Source organism: Plectropomus leopardus, chromosome 12, assembly GCF_026936395.1.
Source record: "Plectropomus leopardus strain MGB_pleo_1.0 chromosome 12, ASM2693639v1, whole genome shotgun sequence".
NCBI classification, from domain to species: Eukaryota; Metazoa; Chordata; class Actinopteri; order Perciformes; family Serranidae; genus Plectropomus; species Plectropomus leopardus.
This window is the reverse complement of record NC_142187.1, coordinates 8,831,117-8,855,348: the sequence shown is the minus strand read 5'-3', so window position 1 is coordinate 8,855,348 and position 24,232 is coordinate 8,831,117. Positions and strand designations below refer to the sequence as shown.

Genomic DNA, 24,232 nt, shown 5'->3' with positions numbered 1-24,232 from the left:
AAACTAGATTTTGATTACTTGGATAAAAAACTTTTTTTTTTAATGTAACTGGTTCTTTAATTAATTGTCATATTTCCCTTTAAAATGTTAATGTTACTTTTAGAAGTCTAATTTGTTATTTTACAATTTCTATTATTAAGATCTACTAGGTGCTCTTTGGTAAATTAAATGTCTTAATATTTCTAAGTTGAATGCTCCATAATCATTTATGTGATTTTAATAGTGTTCTACAGTGCATGTAGAAATAAGAGTGCAGCATTAACAACAGGCTCTTTTATCTTAATTCTGTGAAAATTACTGACAATGTATGTGGTTGACATTTTAAGTTGACTTCCAATGGTCCCAACACTTTGATTTTACAGTTTCCTCACATAGCATATTTTGGAAGTCTTCTTGAATATACTGAGAACAGCAGAGCAGCAAAGTGAAGTGAAGTGAAATCTTTAAGCAAATAAAATGTGCATTTATAAAGGTGGCCTGGAATGAACCCCAGCTTCTGTACGGACCTCTGGTGAATTTTATGACTTATTAACTGAAAAACTGCAGGGAAAAGATTTCCTATGTCTCAGGCTTTGCTCAGCAGCCTTAACATTGTGAACTGTGTGTATTCAACCCTGGAAGCAGTGTTTTGGTTCTCTGACCGCTTTTCCCACCACTAATCCCGGCTTGTAATGAGACCTACAGCCTGAAGCATTAGCCCACTGGACTCAATCAGGGGGGAGTTTGCTCCTTCCTTTTCGCTGCCAATCTTCTTTCCAATCTTGTGCATGTGTAAATGACAGTGGAAAAAAGACAGCAGGCTCTTTCCATTTCCTAATTTTGGAGCTCTCAGGAAAAATAACTTTTTCTTTGCCTGAAGGCCATCCGCTTACTTCTTACCCATTTCCTTAGCTTCACATTCTTTCCTATTTGAAGAGGTTGATTGAAACCCATCAGGGAAGCAGGAAGACACATCCCTGTGCTTGTTTTGTGGCAGACATAGGTTCACTTTCTCAATTTCATTCCCTGTGTTTCCTCTGCCCTGAAGCAGCAGCTGTGAATTACCATCATTGCTTGAGAGAGTATTTAGACTAAGAATGCTTTTCCTTTAAAAAACAAAGAAGGGGTCATCTCTGATCCAAGGAGGAATGATTTAAAGCACTGGTGCCAGAAATGCAACTGCAACCAAAACAAGAAGTGATCTTGAACCTTAACACTTTCCTCCTAAAGCCATAGTGTTGGTGCCATATACTGTGTACAGCTGATTTTTTTTATTATTATCTATATTACAAAGCTACTTTACTCACCACCGACCTTTAGTCTAACCAGCCTCGTCTTTTTTTAGGGAGGAATCAGAAATCTAAATGAAAGTTGGTTAAGTGGCTGGTAGAAAGAGGTAAGTTTACTTGTCACACCCAGAAGTTACAGTATTTGGCCTGAGGTTAGTGTAATATCCCACCCTGGTGACCGCATTTAGCCCTGATAGCGAGTCACATGCTTAACTGTCACATGTGCTACCATCAATCAAACCAGCAGGGATGTGCAGCACCACAGCAGATTCATAGGCTAAACCGTCTGAGAGGAGTCTGTGGGGATGTGGGATTACTCACACAAGGAAGTCAGTAACAAAACACACAGGTATAGACCTTAGCATGAATAGAGCTTCCTCGTTGCTGTACACCATATGATATTTTGGCTTCCTTTTTGCTTCCTGAATGTACAGATTTTTTTGCACAGTCACTACATTTCTTTGCTTGACAGACCATGTTTTCCTCTCAGGATAGGTTTGAGGACAGAGGAATGACATTAATAGGTTTGTCAGTGCTGCTATACATGTTCTATGACTCTTTATAAAAACAGTGTTTTTAATTTGCTTGCACGTTTAAAGGTTTTAAATAAACAGCAAATTCTTTAGCTTGGTGCTAAAGGGTCAAACAGCTCTGGTGATGCACAGTCCTCTGCATTCTGGTGTCATTTGTCTTTTATGCCCTATTCCCATACATACGCAGCCAACTACAGATCACGTCATGTTAATTTAGAAATTTTCACTTCAGATATTTTTTTTTTTTTTTTGGGGGGGGGGGTTAAACTCACTTGTCACTCACCATATTAAGTGTCAACTAGAAACAGTCAAATCCTGGTTCCTGTTTATCACCATATACATATTGAAACAGGTCGTTACTCCAAACACCCTACTCCTCGACATCTGTTCCACATGGTTAACTAACCTTGCTTTGTTGCTACTCACCGTTAGTCTTTTTTGCATGTGGCTGACAGATGTGTGGCATAACGACATCAAGTAAAAATGGTCCAACCAATGAGAGGTGTAATGCGTGTAGTAAATCGCTCTGGACATTTGACACTCTCATAACAACTGCAAAAAGTGAAAATAAAATCAGACTGAAAGGCCTAATATCTGTGTCTTTGACCAAACTGTCGAGTTTGGTTTTAGTCAGCCACTATCTAGGTATACAGTATAGAGTCTTGGTTTCTCCTTAATCTGTCAAACCTCCTCAGCCAAAAGGAAAAAGGCTCAATCATTCCAGTGTAAGCAAAACCCTACAAATAGTATTTTTTCCAGCTATAAAAGAATTGAATGTCGTTACTGTTTGACTGGAGAAGTTTCAATACTGTTTTGTGCTGAACTGTTTAGGTCGATACCTTAAAAGATGTTGAGTACCAATACCCAGGCCGACACACCTCATAAAGTTTTCTACTAAGGCCTGCTTTGTTGACCCATTTACACCACCTCAACGTCTGAGGACAAAGTGCAATGATGACTTCAACAACATATTGTTTGGTCTGTAAGATGGGTGATGACAGGCAGAGCACTGAACTATCAGCACACGGGAAAAACAGGTCCTGATGAAACCTTTCTAAAAACAGTTACAGAAATAAAAGTTGAAACTGCAGGATGTGTTCCCCCCTATTACTATGATGAAAACTATTGACTTGGTTTTAAGTAATGGCAAATGTCTCATTAACACCCTTAGTGACCTTTTGAAAATCCAGACACACAAATCACAACTAGAGAAGAAGGATTAATATTAACGTGTTGCACAGTTTATTTTCAGTCAGTAATGGCTTGAGGCCACGGAATGAAAGTGAAAGTTATTTAACTGAGGTTTATCTGGCAGAGACAATATTTGCAGAAGACTCAACAAAAACAAATTTCAGACACTCTTTGCAAAACACAATGAGGCTCTTATGGTAGTCTGTCCACAGCAGTTAAACAGTTCTTCTTGATGGGAACAATAACAACCCGTTCATGGCTGCAATTTATAATCAGTTCTGTCTACTATTATTTCAAGTAAAAGATGCAATTCAGTAGAGATGAATATTTTGGAGGGAGGTCAGCTTGCTACCAGTCTTTATTTTTCCCATAATACTAATGTAGAAAGTTAAATTGTTGCAGTCATTACATTTGAATGAAAGGAGGTACTGCTTTTACACAACTGTTAGGTGAAGTTTGTTGAGTTATATGCATCTTTACTAATTACCTTCTAGAGAACAGGTGGACAAGCTGACAAGGCGACCAAATATGAGCGCACGGACCCCTCACTTATACTAAACTACTGATATTTTGTTGTTTGCTAAAGGAGGCAATATACATTTTAAAGAGTTTTGTCAAGTTCTCCGACACATACATTTAAATCTTTAACAATAAACCTCAATAGAGCCAAAACTGAAAAAGTATTTTCTGCCTACTACACTCAGGCAGGGTCACAGTAACCTGCCATTAGCTCCAGCAGCTACCTCTATATTATGAGGGAAACACACTAATATAAAGTGCTGACTAAGTGTTAGGGCTCTGCTGTGTTTGACGGTAATTCTACGTCTAGGTTTTGACTGTAGAAGTAACGGCATTGTGTGTTCTGAACTTTCCTTAAAGTGGAAACCATAAATCTGACAGCTTTAACATCAACTAAACTTTACTAGTTATCATTTCTACTGATTTTCCATCATAAATACTACAGGATTCTTTCACATTTCTGTACCATATTGTTGAGATTTAGTAGATCCATCGATAAACCAATTTAGAGAAAATGAATGGTCAATTATTCAGACGAACTTCTGAATAGTAAATGTAATAATCACTCAAAAATGACAAATATTTGATAGTTCAAGCTTCACAAGTGTGAGGTCTTGCAGCCTTTGTCTGGTTTTTATCATTGTAAACAGAATACTTTTGTACTGTGTGCTGACTTGCAGCTTCCCCTGTTTTGTATTCCTGGTTATAAAATTTGGGGTCTTTTGGACTGCTAACCAGACAAAACAAGCAATTTGAAGATGTTAAAATTCCTGTCTGTCTGTCCTGAAAAACATGATGCATAGTTTTCACCATTTTCTAACATTTTTTACAGGCTGGGCAATTTATCAGGGGGAAAAAACAACTGATATATCTATAAAAAAAAAAGTAATAAGAATATGCTTTAAAGAGCTACCATTCTATGTAAATCACAGTTGAGAAATAAAACAAACACACATTGCAGATTTTGTGGAAAGATGGACAGAAAGACTATCAATACGAGGCAGAGCAAACATGACATAGAGCTGCTAAAACATGCTCAACAATGAAATCCAGGCTACCATGGCATGTAACTTTTCATCTTATTTTTAGTCCTAAAAGCTCTTTCTGACAAGGCCTCAGTTTAAGCTCCAGTTGGTTTAGTCGATAAAGCATTATGTTGTGTTGTCACATCCCATGAAGGCATGAGAATCAAAACTCAGCTGCTGCTCTACTCTACCGCTCTGTTTTAAAAGTCTTGGACTTCACACTCCAACAAGGAACATAACGTCATGCCTGTGATCAACAGTGGCCACTACAGGCTCATGAAAGAGAGAAATAAAAACAGGTCATTGTTATTAAGTTACGAGAGTTGCTTTTTCTCCCCCTTTGCTTCATGTTTCTTCACAAAGCACTTCTCTATTATACACAATCAGTGTGGGAAATCAACACCAGTCAAAAGCAGGTTGAGGCTGGTATGATGCTCTCTTTGTCAACAAGCAAGTTTGGAGGGACACTAACTATGACTTAGAGAGCGTCTTCTAAACATCCATCTTCACTTTTGCACATTTTGTTTTGGCGTTTTGTTTGTTTGTTTGTTCTCTGTACATACTGTACATATGTTATTATTATTATTGTTATTTAATTTTTTTCTGTTCCGTTTTATTTTATTCTGCCTTCCTGTGTATATATATTTTGTCCTTGTAAATATACATATATATATATATATTGCCCTTTTTAACGAATATTTCATTTAGTTGCTGCTGTCTTCTTTGCTGCTGCAACAAAACAATTTCCCTCACGAGATTAATAAAGTATTTCTATTTATCTAAAAATCATAGACAGTGAGCAGAAAATTGCTCAGGTTGATGACATCGCTCGTTAATATAAGTTCAACAAAACCTTTGCAAGGAAAAAGCCAATACTTTATCAATGCACTTGTTCAACAAGTATTAACATGTCAACAAACAGAAAAGTGATATTTCCGTCTGCTCTGTTCTCAGTCCGCCGCAAAATTTATATTTGACACAGGCACTGCGCATTACCTCAGCTTCTAGCAAATCCTTACAAACAAGCTAAAACAGCAACAACTGTTCATGTGCAACATTACAGTACGCATAGTTTGCCTCGCATTTTTAAATATACCAGCAATACCTTTCACTGCAGACAGCGTCTCTCCTTTACAGCAGAGAGAGCAGAACAGAGGACAGAGGGAGAGACAGATACTGACAGCTCTTTTGTGTTTTTTATTCTTTCAAAAGCTCACTCAGTATTGTGATGTCAGGAATATGATTTATTTTATTGGCAATTTAGATGTGTTTCCAATGAAATATTGAGTTTATACAGAGATTTTGCCATTGTAATGTTACTGTTGCTGTTCCAGAAACTACATTTAGTTATAAAATATTAAATTCTATTCTAGTTCTTAATCGATTCTAGTTGAAAATAATTCCTTGTACACTTTACAGCATTAGGACTCTGAGAATCTCTTTCACAGTCGATACTAAATCGAAAGCAGATCATTTCAGTAAAACAGTGGCGATACCAAGCTCTATTTTGTTAGCAAGCTCCTCTTATAAGACACATAAAAGCGTAAAAGTTCACTGTTGGGAGTATTTACTGACATGTTATGTCACAGAACAAAACATGAAAGTCTCTTAGACTTGTGTTAACCACAGACCTTATTTCAGGCATCTAACCAAAAACCCATTCAAAAAACCCAATGACTTTGAGAGTTGGGAACCAGAGGTGCAAAAATGCCAACTCATTTCCAGGTTTTAGGACTCATTCCTGAGGCACTCTATTAACAAGCCGAATAAAGCAGGCATAACTCAGGGTCATTATACAGCGCTGTTGAAGTTACTGCCAACTACTGCTGAGTGTGCATGTTAACTTCTGTGCTTAAAAATATTGACCACTGACTATCTGCCGGAGCCACACAGCAAGCATGTGTATGCAGGGCCAAGACTCATACAGCTACAAGTTTCTAGTCCAAATTCAAACTCCATTTCACTCTTCAACTCCTTATTTCAGTCTTGGTAAGACTGTCAACTGCCCAACTACAATCTCAATACAACACAAATCAGGCTGCATTTTTAGCTTAAAACCCACCTAAAAACAAAAAAATCACTGAACCTCTAATGCAGCACAATCATCCATCAAGCAGATGACTGCAATAAAAACAAACGATGACTGACAAGACACAACAGCAGGTATCTCACGTTCAGCTCTGTTGCAAAATGTTGATAACTTGACAAATATGTGATAATAAACAATGAAGTCAACTTAAATCAGTCAAATAAACAGCTAGAAAACATGTGACACAACATTCTTATCTGACTTGATACTAGATTTGACTGAACAGCGGCTGCATGATAGCATCCAGCTGAGGGCGATGTGATGTTTACTGTGAGGAAATATAATATGTCAACCTTCAGAGATTTCCACATAATGTTTTTATTTTCATATCTCTACTTGAATAAGACCACTGTGGAAAATTTTGCAAACCTCTGAATTATTTTATGGTTGTGTCTGATTCTTAAAAATTGCATTAGTCTGATTTGTGAAGTATTCTATTTTGAGTAAATTTACACAAATAATAATTGGAAACTATTTTGATAATTGCTTACTTTTAAAAGTCATTATTAAGTTATGATTGAACTGAATGGCATATCACCTGAAGATGAAAATAATCTAATTTGTTAGATTATTTTAAGACTCACAATCTCATCTGGATATTCTATCACAGACACTGTGCTGTGTCATAGTATAAAGCAAAACACAAATATAAAACTACATATCCCAAGATAAAAAAAGGATTTCCAACCCTTATGGGAAATACCCCCAAACTACAAATTTCTACATTATTGGTGGTTATTGCTTAGCTTTTAATTGTTGAGCTACTCTCTTTTCATGAATTCAGAATTTGAAATTAATTTGTACTGTCAACAATTTCCATGAACTTAAAGGAGGAAGTGAATGAATTTATTATTTTCATGTATGACAATCTTATTTATCACTATAACTAAGAGTTTATCTTCCATTTGACATGATGATATTTTACAATTGTCTAATACAATACTATAACTAAACAACAACATTTTGGGGATTTTTTATGGCTACTGGAAAATGACTTAAATCAACCGAGGTGCATGAGAATTTAAGGGTGGAAAATGTGTGTGTGTGTGTGTGTGTGTGTGTGTGTGTGTGTGTGTGTGTGTGTGTGTGTGTGTGTGTGTGTGTGTAAAAACTCACCAAATGAGAGTTCTCTTTTGCCTCTTGTACTTGCTGCACCTGTGGTTCAGCTACAACTTTCGTGTCCTGGTCAGAAGTCATGAGCCGTCTGCTTCTTGGCTCCTCAGGGAGAAGTCTCTGTGTCACCAAGTAAGCTACAGGGGGGCGGAGGGGACAAACAAGTTAGATCCAAGAATGGATGTTTATAACAGAACTGTGGCATAATAGCAGTTGTAACACGTGTACGATGAAAAAGGCCGGGGGGGCAATGTCCGATAGTTACTTAATAGAAGCCTGTTGAGGATGAGTGAACTTTAAAATAACACAAAACAACCTCCTGAGATAACTTGGGAGACATTATATGTTTTTTTATACAAATGTGGCTTGATTTAAATACCTGTTTGTGTACAAAATAATGCATGCTATAGTGAATAAAAAAAAAAGTTCAGAGCTCACACAACAGAAGTTGTTTTTTTCTTTATGTTTAACGGCAAAAGCATTGTTACAGCTCTAAAGTTTTAAACTTTTATGTTGACACTGACCCCAAGTTATTCATCTGAACTCACATTTACTCACACTTTTCCAGTAAATACTGACAGAGGTGACATATATATTTTGATTAAATAGGCAAAATTTATGTTTAATGTCAGATTTAGCTGCAGTTTACCAACTCTTGCCAAAACACAGAAACAATACTACTACTATAAGAGGCAGGTTCAAACCAATGTGATGACAAAATGTGAAGAGTCAACTCCTGCTAACACATTAGCACGACTCAATTTGCAAGTTACAGGTAGAGTGAAGTTTAAAAGGTAAATATCTAACAGTAGGCTGACATCCACAGACAGACCTGCACATTTGGTTTGACAACTTAAACAGATGTTAAAACATATAAATGGAAACAACCAAACAAACAGCCTCCTGGATTAAATTCAAATCTTCGTGACGTGTTAAAAACATGTTGCATTTCCTGTTGACTGGGTTTACAGTAAATGAGAACATGCCTCTCATGATGCCAAGCCAAAATAAATATAAAGGGAAAATGACGTTCTGAATTTGCCAACCTGATTAACAGGTGAAGTAGAATCAAACTTTACATTTAATTTTCGCACTTTTTAAAATGATATTTTCGCCATTTTTTATGCTTTATTTATAGTGACAGACGGATATGTAAGAGGAGAGTGACAGAAGGCCATGCAACAAATGGCCTTGGTCCAGTGTCAAACCCAGGCAAGGTAAGGACACAGCCTTCATGGTATGTACTGTGCCCCTGATCTACTGGGAGGGGGGCTCCAATTTTTGCACAACACAGACAGATTCCACATTTGTCAGGGATTTTTTTCACTTGCTTAGTCAGGCAAGAGGGTCAGAAATCTTCATGCCTAAAGTAATTTTTACTTGCTCCTCTACCAATATATTGATTATTTATTAGTGAGTATCAAATAACAAAGACTGGGTTAACTGTCATTTTTTGTAAAAGCACTGGCAAAGCCCTGGAAGGTTGTCAGCGGCCTTCTTTGCATATGAGATGTTGTCAGCTGTTATGGCACTCCAACATTTTCTGAAAATATGAGGGTACAAAGCCGTTTTATTCCCCTTGCTCTCAAACTTGCAGGGAACTGTGCAATACATAATTGGAGTTTTGCCCACATCCTCTGATGCCACCCAACTATACTACTATTTCCAGAATAACTGAAATGCTTGTTTACAACACAGCTCATGAACTTCTTTTTTACCCAAAGTTATTTTCAAACAAGTGCTCCCGCAGTACTGTGCATGTGCAACTCTTAACAGAGATGAGAAGGACACGGAAGGAGCTCCAAAAAAAGGATTTAATTCTTTTTTTAAATTTTTATTTGCCCAATCAGGCAAGTGAGTTGCTAGATTTACTAGCCCAATACGGCATTTTTAACTTGCCGCAGGTAACCCTGTTTGTTGGTCAGATTTCTTGTAGTAAAAAATAAAATTAACAATGAATCTATGGATTCATTTTAAGGGCATGACCCTTTTGCACAGACCGAGAAAACAATATGCGACCATTTGGGCTGTGATGGACAACTGGGTCTTATTTTTGTTTTAGGAGATGACAAAACTGGCAAATGAACATCAACAGAACAGCCAAGAGTAGAGCTGAAATAATTAGCTGGTCATCAGAAAAATTATTGTCACCAGTTTTGATAATCTATTAATCTTGTATATAATGCTTTAAGCAAAAATCGCAAAAATAACAAAAAAAAAAATGGTTGCAGTGTCTACATGTGAATAACTGCTGTTTTGTGTGAGTTAAGTATTTTTTTTAGTATTTTTAGTTTTCAAACTGGTGGTCAGACAAAGCAAGCAGCATAAAAATGTCACCTGGGATCTGGGAGCTTGTGAAGGCAATTTCATTTTAGCATTTACTGACTATTTACACACTGAATTATTAAAAAATAATATCAACAAAATCTGTGGGTTATTCGATAACAAACAAAAAAAATGCTAGTTGTAGCGTGGGTGAGGAGCCTGCAAAAAGTGGCTTTGCAGACGTAAGAAATGCTGTTCGATGGGATTTCACAATTTGATTCAATTTAATTAACTTTCTATCAATCTGCAATTTAAATGCTTCAGCACAACTGACCATCACCTCCACATCTTGGATAGTAGTGTACGCTCTACAGTGACATTTTCTGCACTCAGTTGAATTTTCAACACTTTTCTTGCATCTTTAAGGCAGCAATTTCAGTTCTAGCAGTCTAACTGGTTCACCATTTCCTCTACATCCGACCTTAACATTACACATTCAGAGAAAAAAGTGAGGAGGAGAACTCCAACGAGTCCAAACATCACTGGAAACCCCTTCTTTTCTGTCCTGTTGGAGCCATTTGTAAAGCAGTGATAATCCACACCAACAATCGGGTGCCTGTCTCTGACACGGGCCCTCGCTGTGTTTGCATACAAAGCAGAAAAAGAATGGCATAGCTGTAAAGCTGGTGACCTTTGATCCACATACTGATTCCCATACACGGCATGTGTGTGTATGTGTGTTTGTGTCATGCCACTGTGATGAATGGGGCTAAACACATCTCTCCATCAATACCAGTCAGCTATCAAAACAGCTGTTGTGTGACAGGCTTTCTGAACAGTGGCGTTAAAACCTGTTTGCCAGCTGAAATGTACATTTTAACTTCTGTGACTTTTGTGTGCGTTTTCCATAGCCACACCATAGCACTGCAAATAATATAAATACAGGGGTTAAGAGATATGTTAAATCCATATATTTCTGTGGTTTTGTATCATTTACATGCCATATTTAGACCAAGATTTCTGTGAGTCATTCAAAAGCCTAATTGGGAAAGAGGCCTTTTCTGTAAAAAAAAAAAAACAAACAAAACAAACAAAAAAACTGAGCAGCTGATCAAAACTTGGCAACACACATCCCACTCTACTGCAAATCCTGGCAGTTTGTTGTGTTTTGAAAACTATACACTTCAGCTGTCATATATAAGCTGTGTGAACTCAACAGCCGGTTCCCAATGTTTGACTTCATGAGGGATCATAGGAGTCACAAAACTCACCATAGATCCAAAAAATGCACAATATTCAACTTAAAACAAGGTTGTCTTTCCTCTATCCCTGAAAACCACATAGTTTAGGGATCCACAAGTTAACCAGAACATAACATAAATATCAATGCTTCCCACATTGTGTTCATAAACTGCTTAAGCCAATACTTTTCACAAACACACAATCAACCATGCAGCACGATGCAAAAAATAACTGTTTTGAGAGTGACCAAGTCTTGATATTTATGTCATGTAGGGCAGAGGGTAATCACAAGACTCCTGGCAACGTTTACAATGCAGTTTGACCTGATACATCCCATAAAAAGACTGACCCTGGCCACTGCACATGTCATTTCCTCTACAAATGCAGTGAGTCAATCATAATGTCTAGACAAGGCCCGAACCAAAACACACGCTTTGCTGGTCCTCCTCCTCCATCCTCTGCCTGGTTTCCACCCTGCATAATCACAAGAGGTGATTTATAACACAAATGCTACCCTGTTGTTCCAAAATAAGCCTTGTGGAGAAAAATGCAACAGGGGGCCAAAGGGGTTTATTTATAGTCGATGGGTTACCGCTGGTGGAGGATGGTCACCAAGCATCCTACATGTTCCTGTGGGGGTGTTCAAAACAATGTTTATCTCCATCCAGCGAGGCTACAGCTCGCTTCAAATGAGTTTGTGTGCGTCAACTTTACTAGTCGATCGCTGCAACTTCTACTAAAGACGCAATGCAGGCGCATTTAGTAGCTGACACAGCCGAGAAAGACTGCAGCTCACATGCCATGCCCATGCCAAGGGGCCATGCACAGCGACACTCCTCCTTCACTTAGCAATATGCAGACTCCATGGGAGCGAAGTACAGGCTGAATTTGGGTAATAGATGAACAACAAGGGAGGTGTTTCAATCTTAAACACGCCCTTACATTGTGTTTTAAAGTTGACTCTTGCTAGAAAGTAGCAGCCATGTCTAGTTAGCTGGCTTGCCGTAGCATCCAATGAAAGATGGCGACCTCCGGCGTGATTTCGCGGATTCCCCAACCTCCCTCCCCCCCATCGTTTTGAATCAGGCTAATATTTAGTTAGCAAGCAAGCTAACTTTGCCCAAGTTAAGAGAGCAGGGACATAACAGTATCTGTCTCCGTGTTTGTTGCTTTACTGTTAATCCAATTTGAAACAAGAATAAGTTGGAAAACAGTTTCTTACTCACCTGTCAACTCTCACTGCACGGCAATGCAAATACTGTGGTGGTAGTGGCAGCTGATGGTGGTGCTGGACTGAGGCCTTGAGTTGGCTTCCAGGCTAAATACGCAGGGTATTAGCTAGCAGGCTATATCGAGCACGCTAGCTAGGAGCAACGGGCTTACCGCTCTAAACCTAACCGCAAATAGCCTTCAGATTTCAGGGGGGAGGGGGGTGACCACGACTAGTTGCAGTGCAATGACAAATCGACGCCCCCCAAAACTGCCTGCAAAAAATGGGCTTCTCCGACCAGCACTGCAAGCTAGTTAGCGAGTAAGCTAGCCAAGAGTTAGCTAGGTGGCTAGCTAGCTAGCTTGCCTGTCAACTTTGTGCTCGATAAATCTGGCGCCTGGAAATTTCACGCGAAGCAAATTCCTCACGGTCAACAACAGGCTTTGTGGGAAGGGGAGTCAAAAACCAGCCAAAACACCCTGAAACCGAGGAATAAACGTTACTCGTCTCAACGCTTCCGATCGATCAAACACTCGGTACAGCTAAAGATGAGAGAGGAGGGGAGGGGGGTCGGAATGGAGAAGTCGCTGTTTCCTTTCCCTTTCGTGTGCAGCACAGAGATCGTCTATATTACAGTTGATGGAGCACTCACCAGAGGCTAGTCGTCCGGCCTCAAATTGTGCCATTTAAAATGCCTTAAAAACAATGCATGCGTTTAATAATGGCTATTTCAAAATTATACTATAGACTTCATCTAGATATACACACAGTACCCAGGACCAGGGTTAGATATAGATAGTGGAGCTGCAATGATAATTTGATCGATTATCAACTGTTACATTAATCAACAACTAATTTGATGATTGATTAATCATTTTAAGTATTTTTTAGTAACTAAAATTCCACTGTCTTAGAAGTTAATGATTTCTGTTTTCTTTATATCCTCTGTTATAGTAAACTGAAAATATTAACAGAGAAAATAGCTATAGACTCTATGGTTGTATCCCAAATAGATAGACAGATGTGCTTTATTGATCCCAAATTGGGAAATTCTTGTGTTACAGCAGCAGGTGCAGTGCAATAGCTGCAAAATATAAATACAAGTCATAGAAATTAAAATTTAGGTATTTAGGTAAAAATTAAACAACTGGTAAGTGCAATAAAAGCAGTTCCCTGAGGATGTTTGTGTAGTGAAAGTAGTGAAGTAAGGTATGGTATGCACAGTATACCGTACAGTCCTATTTTATACGGTCAGTACAATACAGAATAGGCTACACTACAGTACAGTACAGTACAGAAAGCTCCAGCAGTAATTTTTATATTAGTAAAACCCGTTGTTTGAGTGGGTGGTACAGATGGACTCAGCAGAGTGAGACCTCGTCGTATTTCTCCTTTCTCTGGTGCAGCACTGAACCCGGAGGCGTCTATGCATTTCCCGAGACGGATCGGGCTGCAGTCTCAAAGAGCCCCCAACTCCACAATAAAACACACCCACTACACTGTACGACACACCTTTTTCACTCCAAAACACTCCCACTACACTAAAAAGCCCATCTCTTAATTGTTTGCTTATATACTATGGATATTTCCCTCAACTTTGAATGAATAGTTTAAATTCAACTAAATACTTTTTCTTATTATTATAATTATTATCATTATTGTTATTATAATTACTATTATTATTATTATTATTATTATTACTACTATTAATCAATTATCATATCAGTTATCATCATTATCCACTAAACGTTCATTATAGTAATAATAATACAGGAACAGAGCAGATCGGCTTTAATCAGTGAAAGCAACATGACAGAAGGAGAGTTTTTACTTTAAGGTTTATCCGCTAAGCAACCACGGTGTAAAAGTAGAAGCAAAAACATTTAATACTTGTGTGTGTGTGTGTGTGTGTACACTATATGTTTTAAAATGAGTGAGCTGAACCGTTGTGTGCATGAATGTACAAGAGAGTGAATTTCAAAATACACGTAAAATAATTTCAATAATAATATAATTTTTTTTTGTCTCTTTTTTTTTTTACCATTTTGAAAAACAAAATTTTTGTTCTTCTCTTGACGTGTCTGTATTCGGACACAGGGGGGCGATCTGCAGAAAAACTGGCCAAAGTGTTTTTTCAGCGTCTCTTCCGGTTTTAACGGAAAGAGGAGCTTTCCTTTCCCCGTGCCGTCAGCGGACTACAACGTGTCCCGACAAAATGGCACTTTATAATTTCAAGAAGATTATGGTGGTTCCCACCGCAAAGGTAAGTTTTGTTCCTCCTCTTTAGCGTTTCAAACGGGCGTTGTTTTGGCTGCTTTGTTGTTGAGCTTTGAGAGACAGTGGAAGATAGAAGAAAACATGGTGGGATCCTGTCGGGAAGGAAAACACGTGCTGAGCTGGTGTAAAGAGACAGCAGCAGGTTCCCATCCAAGTATGTCCATGTATCGTTTGTAACGTTAGATAGTGTACCAGAAGAGGAAAGGAGAAAAGTGAGATCAAACAGCCAATTCCTGATGATTAGTCCAAAAATTGTCAAAGCAGACATAAGCCAAGGTGTCCCATAACAAACACCGTAAAACAATCTGGAAGTTTAATCTTCATCCCCCCCAGGAGCAAGGATACGTAGAATCATGTCACAAAAGTTTTAGAGCTTTTATTTGTATTACTTGTATGCCGAATTGACAATAGGACATGGATGAGTTGTGGACATTATATATAATGGGTTTTTTAAATAAATTGTCCGCTTTTGCACTCACGTATTAAAATGAAAAATTTGTTAATGAATTTTGGCAGAAGTCTTAAGAAAAACAGTCTACACGAGATTTTTCTGGGTGAAAATACAGGGAAACTGCATGTTTTTGTGGATACATGTTAAGTAGCTGTTCCAGTGCATGGTACCATGTTGATAGATTGAATAAACCAATAATGTGACACTCAAATTTGCAGTCACTTAAAAACTCAGCCAAGCACCATTTGCCAAGGCAAAGGTACAAGGCAGTAAAAGCCCAAGGCATAACAGATGAAGCAAATACTTTAAAGCTGCAAACTGCTTTAGGGAAAAATCTTGTGCTTTCCCAAAAATAAAATGCCAAAAATGGTAAACGTATCTGGTTTGTAATAAAGTGAATAATATGTGTAGTAAAAATGGCACTTCCCTTCACATAAACTTTGCAAACTGTTCTCCTCTCTGCAGGATTTCATCGACATCACTTTATCTAAAACACAAAGGAAGACGCCCACAGTGGTACACAAACATTACCAGATCCACCGCATTCGACATTTTTACATGCGAAAAGTGAAGTTCACCCAGCAGAACTACCATGACCGCCTCACGCAGATCCTCACTGACTTCCCCAAGCTCGACGTAAGTCAAGATGCTCCTTATGTGCTTTAAATAACAATTTTTTTCCCTTTGTCTGACTTCAGTCTGATGTCGATGTGATCAGTTTGTAAAATTTGATAATGCGTTGTTTTTTCCCTCAGGACATCCATCCATTCTACGCTGATCTGATGAACGTGCTGTATGACAAAGACCATTATAAGTTGGCCTTGGGACAGATAAACATCGCCAAGAATTTGATTGATAAGTAAGTTTGTCTAAACATGCACAAATATACACGTAACAAGATCTAATACATAATCATGATAATTATAAAAGAGAAGGAAGCAACATGGTAAATTAACAATTCATTTTTTTAAACTCCCCTCCAGTGTTGCTAAAGACTATGTGCGCCTGATGAAGTATGGAGATTCTCTGTACCGGTGTAAACAGCTGAAGAGAGCCGCTCTAGGTCGTATGTGCACCATCCTGAAACGGCAGAAGTCAAGTCTGGAGTATCTGGAACAAGGTAATAATCTAAAAAGATGCATAGTGACCAAAATGCTCTCAGAGTCCTTGCAGAAAATAAGTATTTTTTCTTAAATTAATTTATTACGTGTTTGCTTCAAATTGGTCAGATGGATCAGATTCTGCTACTATGTTATTTCTGTTGACATGTCCCCTTTTTTTGTACTTTTCCTGTCAGTTGAGAGATTTTTATTAGCCTTATTTTCTACCTTTATCTGTCTTTTCAGTCTTGCAATATGTGAAAATAACTAATCTCCATGTCAACAGTGCGTCAGCATCTGTCCCGTTTGCCGACCATTGACCCCAACACGAGGACTCTGCTTCTGTGCGGTTACCCCAACGTCGGCAAGTCCAGTTTCATCAACAAGGTAAACAGCTGTCCAGAAATAATGAGTGTTTGAGACTGCTCCATTCTGATGAAAAATTCAAGTTTAAGTATTCTCTTTTAAAGGGCTGCTTTACGTAGGATTCTTAGTTTCAACAGCTCTCTGTAATCTACAGGAATCATTGGTTTCAGTCCCTTTATGTTAACGTAGAGTTAACAGGGTGTAAAAGGTCTTCCTCCTTGTCAGGTGACCAGAGCGGATGTTGATGTCCAGCCCTACGCGTTCACCACCAAGTCTCTGTTTGTGGGTCACATGGACTACAGATATCTCCGCTGGCAGGTAAGACGCACCAGCTCTTACTGTCACCCTTCACTCACGGTTTCTTCCCCCCTCCCCAGACATGTTTTCTTGCTTCATATGTGTTTTAACTTACGCTATATTATAAACATGAACTGGAGATACAGTGCAGTAGAATTATTAATATTATTATTTTTTTATTCGTGTTGATGTGTTTTTGCTGAAAACACATTGATGTGTTCATTTTGATTTTTTTTTGTTAATAAATATGCATGTTCGTAAATTTGCAATATGCGTATTTACCTTTTACTTGATGTTTCCAGGTCCAAAGTGTTAAAAGTTAACTAATAATTTAACAAATAGGCCAGAAATATAATTGAATTCTTTGAGATTTTGATTTTCATGTGTTTTACATGTGTTTGTATATTTTTCCCCAATGTAACTGGGCTTTTTGACTGGTTCTAAATGATCAAACTCATCTATAATCATAAAGTAATGTAGATATTTTTAGTATGTTTTTATAAAAGGACCCTTTTTTCAACGCATAAGCAGTGACTGAGTCATTATGACAGGCTTCTTTTGTGTTTTAATGTTGTCATTTGTACTGAAATTGTGTTGTGCTGACATGTTTTATGGTCTAAAAAAACAGCCTTAATGTCTCTTGCCATATTAGAGGTTTAGCTATTATAAATGTGTTTAATGTGCAGGCATTTGTCTTTTCCCGTACTATTTCACACTTTGGTCCGGTCACACTGGCTATTCTTATGCTAACTTTTTTTCTGTGTGTGTGTAGGTGGTAGACACCCCTGGTATCCTGGACCACCCTCTGGAGGACAGGAACACCATCGAGATGCAGGCCATCACGGCTCTGGCTCACCTGCGAGCTGCGGTTCTTTACGTCATGGACGTGTCTGAGCAGTGCGGTCACACTCTGCAGGAACAGCTGGAGCTCTTCAACAACATCCGACCCCTGTTTGCAAACAAGGTCAGACGTGTGATGTTACAGTTCTTTTTTTTTTCAGCAGCAAGTGGCAGAGACAACATTACTCATCAATGTGATAATGATGTCAGAAAACTTGCAAACTCCAGTTTTCTTCCTCTTCATAGCTGATATAAGAGATATGTGAAATATTTTAGCTTTTTCTGGATGAAGTACTTTATTTTTAATGTGGTGCCCTCGAGGTTAAAGGTGGGCCTGTGATACCAAAAAATAACATTATTACGACCACTTTGGTGCCTTTGAGCAAAGCAGGACAGAGAACGATTAGCTCTCAGTGAGTCTTTCCTGAATAAATAAAGATTTCTTTAAAGGAGAGATGATTTTGGATTTAGTTTGAATTTGTCTGGATTTAGATGCCGAGATTTATCACTTTTTAAACGTTCCCAGAACTAACAAGGGTTTGATATTGTTAGAGATTTAGGGTTTGGTCACAGAAGCTATTAAAACGTTTGTGACTGACTAATTAAAAAAAAAAAAAGCAGAGAATTGCTGTAATTGGTGGAATATGTTGCAAAGACTGAATTTGCACTGTGATTTTGCATATTTTGTTACTTCCAGTGACCAAATACAAACTGTGCTGACTTTGTTGACCTTAGAACTTCAGTTTTGACACTACTACATTTTGAGTGTGACCTTTTTTTTTTTTTGTGATGCACAGATGAATTTTGCTGTGCCACTCTGTGATTTGACAAGGCTCTCAGAGGCTGCTGTGAACTGACTCTCGCCATAAAAACAGAGATACTTACTTTCTTTTTGGTTAAAAGGTAAATTAAAGAAATCTCAAAATCTTAATTTTTAAAATTCTCAAATTTGACTTGAGCAAATACTTGGATTGGACATCTGTGCAGCAGTTATTTTTATTTTTAGGTTATTATGACTATGACATTTCAATTCTTGCACCCGGCTGCAGGACATGTTTTCTCATTTGACAGTCTAATTTCCTGCACAAAATTAGTTTCGCATAGTGATTATGCTTTATCAATTTAATGTATTATTTTAAGAAAAGACACTTTTGAGCGCTAGCTCCTCTCTGTTATATTATAAGCACGGGAGCACAGAAGGTGCAAACTTTTACTTGCAGACATTGACAGGAAAAAGCTCATCACCTGGGTTTTATACATTTTGTTCGCTTTTCCAAATTTTAGGCTCCCTATACCCAACCCCTTAAACTCTGAGCAAATGAGGGAAAACCACAATGACTCTCTTTGGGATTAAATAAAAGGTGAATAAATACTGGCTTTACAATGGAACACCTCAAAGTGCAAGTAATTGAAGTAATGCTGATGTCTCGCTCCCTGCAGCCTCTCATCATTGTGGCCAACAAATGTGATGTGAAGAAGATCAATGAGCTGTCTGAGGAGAACCAGGTGAGTGATTCAACAGTTAAGACACAGTTTGATCTGCCTAAGTTGTGACGAGGCTTTGATTTTGTTTTTCCCCCCACCAAAATCACATGGACAAGATGCATAACACGTAGGAGTATATTGCAGAGCTGATTCTAATTCTAAGAACCACTTGTTTGTTTTTGTGAAATCTGTATATGAAACTGTAGAAAGTGAGGGTTTATTAGCACAAATATTAAAGCTATAACTTGACCTTATAGTCACACCTTTGCCTGTCGTTCTTTTTGCTGTCAGAAAATCTTTGCAGATCTCTCTGCTGAAGGGATCCCTGTGATTGAGACCAGCACCCTGACCGAGGAGGGAGTCATGCAAGTTAAAACTGAGGTGAGCTGCGGCAGACTCCTGACTCCCTCTTGAGCCCTGGAGGGGTATAGGAATAAAGTGTTACATTGTTGCTGAGAATAAGTTGTGATTCGTGGTTTGTGTGTTTTCAGGCCTGCGACCGGCTCCTCGCACATCGTGTTGACACCAAGATGAAGAGCAAGAAGGTCCATGATGTTCTCAACAGGCTCCACCTGGCCATGCCCACCAAGAGAGATGACAAGGTAAGAACGGGCCCTGGTCTGATCTGACGTCTGATAAAATTACATCCTCATTTTTGCTTTTCACTGATATGAAGCCTTATTATTTTTTATATTGTCATTTGCAGGAGAGGCCTCCTTTCATCCCAGAAGGAGCCTTGATGCGCAAGAAGGCGATGGAGGTGGACGCACCCAAACGCAAACTGGTATGTCCCATGTTAACATCAGGCACGAGGACAAAGTCACACCAGGGCTTTCATTAAAATGAGACGTGGCACACCGAACTGTGCCCTGTGTGACTGTACAGTAAACATTTCATCGTTTATCTTGCAGGAGAGAGATCTGGAGATGGAGCTTGGTGATGACTACGTTCTGGACCTACAGAGTGAGAAGTTTTTTCTTTTAAAGCAACACAAGTAAAAAATTTGTAGAAAGTAAACGCTTATATCTGCAATAATGATATTGTCTTGTTTAGAATACTGGGATCTGATGAACGAGGATGAGAAGCATGATAAGATCCCCGAGGTTTGGGAGGGCCACAACATTGCAGATTACATTGATCCTGAAATCATGAAGGTGAGTCTCTGCAGAGTGAAGTGGGAAACTCCCACTCCCAACTCTCTTGGTAGATTGTAATTTAAACTAACTCCAGCTGTCTGCAGTAACGCAATGTCCTCGGGTGTGGTTGTAGTGCCTGAGGCAGATTCTCACTTAAGTTTTAAAATAAAATGTCTATTTTGAATCAGCAACTTGAACCAGGGAGCAGCTTTTACATAAGTTACTGCTTCATTTACAAAATATCAGTCACACCCACGTTTAGGGTGACAGCGTTGTTCACTTAATATAGTAAAGAAGACAAGTGAAACGTTTGAGCTCGCAGAGGCTCCAAAAACATCATCTGTACATTTTGAAATGTACATGCCAGTATGTGGCTTCTGCTTACAATTTGCAACCCTGCTGCTGCACATGGTCATCATCCCTGATGATGTGACCCACGTATCTTTGTGTACCACATTTTGCACTTGGTCTTCTATAAATGCAATGCCTTATGTTTTATGGGTTGTTTTATATGTGGTGCAACTATCTTAGCCAGGCTATACACTGCTATGTAGTCTTTCTTTTATAGTTCATCTTGTCAAGGGACAAAGCTGTGTCGGCAACTATGTTCCTCATTTCTATTAGCAGACCCTAAAGCCTGCACTGAACTCCACACAAGAGTTTTAATGTATTAAGCTCCCTTGGTCTCTACAAAAAGTATTAGAATTAGAAAACTCGCTCTTTTGTAAAGAGTTAAAGTAATTGTGCTAAAATTCAAAACTGTCCCCTTTGGCTGTTTTTTTTTTTATCGTATTATGCGAAAGCTTTACACTGGTCTTATTTAATTGGTTGGTGGTTTTAGATAGATATAGTCTGTTAAATATGATCTTCTGCACGATCCTTTTTGTCAGTTATTTATGGTTTTACATATTAATTTTGATCTTGTGATAGTTATTTGTGTTGCCTATTTCCTTAAACTCATCTCTGCATTTATCAGCCAGCATACTCTGATGCTCACCCAGTTAGATAAAAAAAAAACTAAAGGAATCTAGTTTCCTTGATTTCCTAGAGGAGCAAAGTAAAGGTATATAGACTTAATTTTTAATGATTTGAGGTCTCTGTTTCCCATCCCACAGAAACTGGAGCAGCTGGAGAAGGAGGAGGAGCTGAGGGAGCGAGCCGGAGAGTACGACTCTGACGATGAGAGCGAAGACGAAGAGATGCAAGAGATCCGCGTTCTGGCCAAACAGATCCGCGAAAAGAAGCAGCTCATGGTTGAAAAGTCCAAAGAGAAGGACGTGCATGGGCCTCGCATGCCCAGGACTGTCACCAAGGTGAGGATGCCGTAAATATATGTCTGCCGCCAATGTACTGACGACAGAGAACTTCAACCATCCAAGAAATAGTAAATGCGTTTTCTGGTGTATCTAGATTTAGCATCAGTTCATAATTGTCAGTGTTGGAACATAGAGGAAATTTTGATATGAGGAATAAAACAGAGACATTACCCACATTAACTGTGGTTGTTCATAGGTGTCTCCTTTCTAAATAAAATATACTTTGTATGCTTGGTGTAAGACCTTTAGACTTAAGCGGTTAGGTTCGTAGTTCTTTTTTTTCCCCATACATTTAAAGCAAAACAGAACTATTAATTTAATAACAAAATCCTGACAAATTTCAGAGTAAAAAAATTGAAATAATCCATAAAATTTTAGCATAATCCTAGAGCATTTTTTATTTGAAAAGACCCTTAAATTTTCCTACTTTGAGTGTGTCACCGAGTGGAGACTTCTACCCAAATTATTATGTCTCAATTTTTTAGGTATTTCGAGTGTGTGCTTTTGTTTGAGTGTAGATATGACCAAAATTCAACTGTAACCACCACTGTGTCTGCATGTGTGTTTAATGTGTACAGGTTGAAAGGAAGAAGCTAGAGAAGGAGATGGGTGACCTCGGTCTGGACATGAATGACAAAGACGGTGTAAGTTCCTCCTTTAGATCAGAAAATACAGGAAATATAATCGACTCTATATAGTGTGGTATAGTAGTGTTTATCATTTGGACTGTGTCCTGTTCATAATTTTATGTGAGAAATATTACACATACACATTTGTGAAAAGGAAAAGAAAATTTTAGAACTGTACATGGAGTATTGTCAACAGTGTAAATGGGCTTTATGATTCACAGTTGCAGTAGTCAAGGCTGCCACCCTGTTGCACTTAAAAATCCTAAAATAATGACATTTTCAGTAGCTATTTTACCACGACTTCAAGATTATATTTTAATCACAAGGCCTTTAATTCAAATATTGTCCTGTGCTACTTTTGCCAGTGTAATCTCAACCCAAAACATGACAGAATTGAGTCACTAACTAAATAAGACCTTACAATTCATAAAGTAAATCTTGTGAAACTTGCTAAAGGAATATTTTCCCACACGAAGCACTGATTTACAAGTATTTTCCTCTTACACTTTTAGAGCCACTATGCACAACAAGCCCGACGGTCCCGCAGCATCGCTAAGAAACGTAAACGTGAAGCTTCAGCCCCTCCGACCTCCAAAGTCCGCAGCCAGAGTGCCTCCCGTCCACCACGAGACCAGTCTGGTTTAAGAGATCCAAAGGTATGTGACAGTGTCTTTACTTAGCTTAGTTTCTTTGTCATCCTAACTCTAAAAGATAATTAACTGGATTTTATGTGGAAGACTAATTAACATTATTTCTGAGAAACTGTCACCTCTTTTTTTAATGTGGGAAAAACAAGGCAGTGGTGCATTAAATAAATCCTGATTCTGAAACTTATTTTGAAGATAACTCATGTCAGTGTCTTCTTTGTTTGTTCCTCAGATGGCAAAGAAGGCAAAGAAGATGATGAAGAACTCCCAGAAAGGAATGAACCGCCAAGGCAAGAAGGGAGAGGCAGACAGACACGTTTTTGACCTCAAACCCAAACACCTCCTGGCCGGGAAGAGGAAGTCTGGCACCACCGATCGCAGATAAAACTGCTTTTTCTGGACTGTTGAGACCTGGACACTTTTGGAAAAGAGTCTTCTTTGGGGACATATTGTTTGTTTCTTCATTCTATACATTTGCTACAAAGTAAAAATAGAGGAACATGAGAAACATATTTTCTTTAGAAAACAGGAAACCCTGGTCATTTCATATTTATGTGACGTGATGAGAGTGTCATCCTTGAGGATGGCTGTGCCACAAGAAACTGTAAAACCTCTGGGAAAATGCATCAACCCATTTAAATGATTAGCAATTATAATAGCTGTTTGTCTCTTATTTGTCAGCTCTCAAGGTTTTGCTCATAAAAGTAAAACTGAAAATCAAAGAAATCGTAAAACTAAATGAAAAAGCAGAGACCCAGAAAGCAATTGTGTGACAGTTTATCTCTTATGAAATTACTGCGGTTGCCTTGATCAAACATACATCCTGATTAACAAAAATATGTCAAATATGTAGTTGTTAAACTGATTTGTATGCAATTTCACAAGTTTTTTCTCTTGGCAAAAGCAGTTAAGTGAACTTTTACCTTACAGCTTGTATGTGGCTCAGGAAATGCTGGGTTTGCTTTGGATGAAGTAATGATGATACTTCCTTTACATGTCTCTCCTTGAGAAGATATTTGTCAACAAGGGAGCCAAATAAATATTCACCTGAACTAAACTGTGTGTCAGGGTGTTTAACATAAATCATCTATGAGGTCTGCTTTTATCTTGAAAAGCCGAAGTCATGCCGTGTATAAAACCCCCTCTGTGTTTTAACTTCACCTCTATGATAACCTGTATGTAGTTGGAAATTTATTTTGTTTATTTTTTGTTACTTTACTATTTTTGGTTGGC

The 24,232-nt window shown here is 38.3% G+C and overlaps 2 protein-coding genes across 3 annotated transcripts in view; one reads left to right on the top strand and one right to left on the bottom strand.

Moving 5' to 3' along the window:
• The window catches only part of larp4b (La ribonucleoprotein 4B), a 45,146-nt gene extending 32,101 nt beyond the window's left edge, over positions 1-13,045 (bottom strand). For both annotated transcript variants that reach the window (XM_088085200.1, XM_088085201.1), the window contains exons 1-2: positions 12,472-13,045; positions 7,742-7,875 (exon numbers count right to left, since the gene is read on the bottom strand). In XM_088085200.1, coding sequence (XP_087941326.1) covers positions 7,742-7,822 — 81 coding nt within the window. In that variant the 5' untranslated portion in view covers positions 7,823-7,875; positions 12,472-13,045. The remainder of the gene's footprint in view (positions 1-7,741; positions 7,876-12,471) is intronic.
• Positions 13,046-14,559: 1,514 nt separating this feature from the next.
• On the top strand, positions 14,560-24,056 carry gtpbp4 (GTP binding protein 4). The gene is made up of 17 exons (XM_042498287.2): positions 14,560-14,718; positions 15,649-15,819; positions 15,939-16,042; positions 16,167-16,303; positions 16,570-16,670; positions 16,875-16,967; positions 17,719-17,910; positions 19,227-19,292; positions 19,563-19,652; positions 19,763-19,873; positions 19,978-20,055; positions 20,183-20,234; positions 20,325-20,425; positions 21,523-21,720; positions 22,302-22,367; positions 22,865-23,008; positions 23,232-24,056. Exons 1-17 carry the CDS (start codon positions 14,671-14,673, stop codon positions 23,382-23,384), a joined length of 1,905 nt encoding a protein of 634 aa, XP_042354221.1. The 5' UTR covers positions 14,560-14,670; the 3' UTR covers positions 23,385-24,056.
• The last annotated feature ends 176 nt before the right edge of the window (positions 24,057-24,232 follow it).